Consider the following 1,488-nt stretch of genomic DNA (forward strand, 5'->3'; position numbering starts at 1 on the left):
ATTTTAGCTCTTCGCCAAAATTCGAATCAATTTTCGATCAATTAACAATCATAAAGCTAAATTCGCTAAATTCACAATCCTAACATCACTAAGGTTATTAATAATTCGATTTCAAGACGAAATCAGCTTTAAAAAAATTCGATTCAAAATATAAGCTCGTAGCTTGGCTCTATTTTGGTTCGATCTGGATCCAAGCCAAAATTTGAATCAATTTTTGAGAGCACTACAAACAATAAAACCTTTTTTAACAGCCCCCAACCTTAATAATCATTTACTCAGATTTTTCAGTGTACAGCAAGGAAGCTACAGTTCCACAGTAGTGAACTACATTACAATTTCTCCCAAATCTTCCCATTTCTATCCATATTATCCTTCATAATATGCTCTGAACAATAATACATCAGCTTCCAGCCTCAGATATGCTCTGCAAAGAAGGCCTCCAATGCCGACTGTTCTTCTGCCTCTCCTTCTCATTCTTCTCCCCCTGAAACATTACACAATTCATATGTACAAAAACTCAAATGCAAATTACAAATATAGCCCCCAACTTATACATTTACATATCTAACACTTAAAATGTGATATTTATATTTAAAACATTTTGATGCCTTGTTTAAAAAGTTACATTATAACAATTACCAGCAGACAATCTGGAACATGATTGACAAGAGATATCACAAATAATATTTTTTCTTGAAGTAGACTACAAAATGCGCAGATAACTACAGTAATTTGCATCTAATAATAATAATATCACCTGAACCCCTCCCTCCTCAACATTTGTGCTGTGTGGAGGCCTTTGTCTCTGCTCTGCTTGATCCTTCCTCATCTTCTCCTGTTTCCTTGCGTTGATTGCCTTCGTTAACTCTGAGAAAATAGCAATAAATAAATAATAAAAAAACTAAAATAATTGTAACCAACGGCTATTTTCTATATTTTTTAATTTTATGAAATAAATATAATCTCATGAATCTGAAGATTTCTTAAAACTCTGTTTCTATTATGAAATTTCGCAACTACAAAAATACTGAAGAAACTGCATAAATTTCTGAAATGTTAATGCTATGGCTCATGATTTATTTATCTTACCAAAAGGAAAAGGAGCTTAGCAGAGCAAACCTTGAGAGGTAACAAGGCGGTAGACTTGGCCGACGAGGAGGATGTCTTTGTGGCGGAGAAGGCGGACGCGAGTTAACCGGACGGCATCGCCGGCGGGAGAAGGTAAAGAAGGTGCATTTGAAGTATGGGTGCTTGGACGGGAGATGTAGAAAGTGACCAGAGTAACATAGTGGCCGGGATGGCTTCGCATGATCTCACCGGCGCTGGTGGGCCAGTAGAGCCGTTCGATGCGGCCGTCGGGGTGGTGGATCACGACGGCGGCGGCGTCGGTCGCCTGACAGTTTCCCATTAGAGCACCTGAAAAAGGTTCCAACTTTATCGGCGGGGGGGGGGGGGGGGGGGGGGGGGGGGGGAGGGGGGGGGGGGGGG

At 40.1% G+C, this 1,488-nt stretch overlaps 1 protein-coding gene across 1 annotated transcript; it reads right to left on the bottom strand.

The window, feature by feature from the left end:
• Nucleotides 1-240: 240 nt before the first annotated feature.
• Nucleotides 241-1,456, bottom strand: LOC110019441. Its single transcript, XM_020717100.1, has 3 exons — nt 1,120-1,456; nt 758-867; nt 241-484 (listed from the first exon to the last, which is right to left on the bottom strand). Exons 1-3 carry the CDS (start codon nt 1,406-1,408, stop codon nt 401-403), a joined length of 483 nt encoding a protein of 160 aa, XP_020572759.1. The 5' UTR covers nt 1,409-1,456; the 3' UTR covers nt 241-400.
• Between the last annotated feature and the right edge of the window lie 32 nt (nt 1,457-1,488).

Source organism: Phalaenopsis equestris, unplaced genomic scaffold (genome assembly GCF_001263595.1).
Source record: "Phalaenopsis equestris unplaced genomic scaffold, ASM126359v1 Scaffold000055, whole genome shotgun sequence".
Classification (NCBI taxonomy): Eukaryota; Viridiplantae; Streptophyta; class Magnoliopsida; order Asparagales; family Orchidaceae; genus Phalaenopsis; species Phalaenopsis equestris.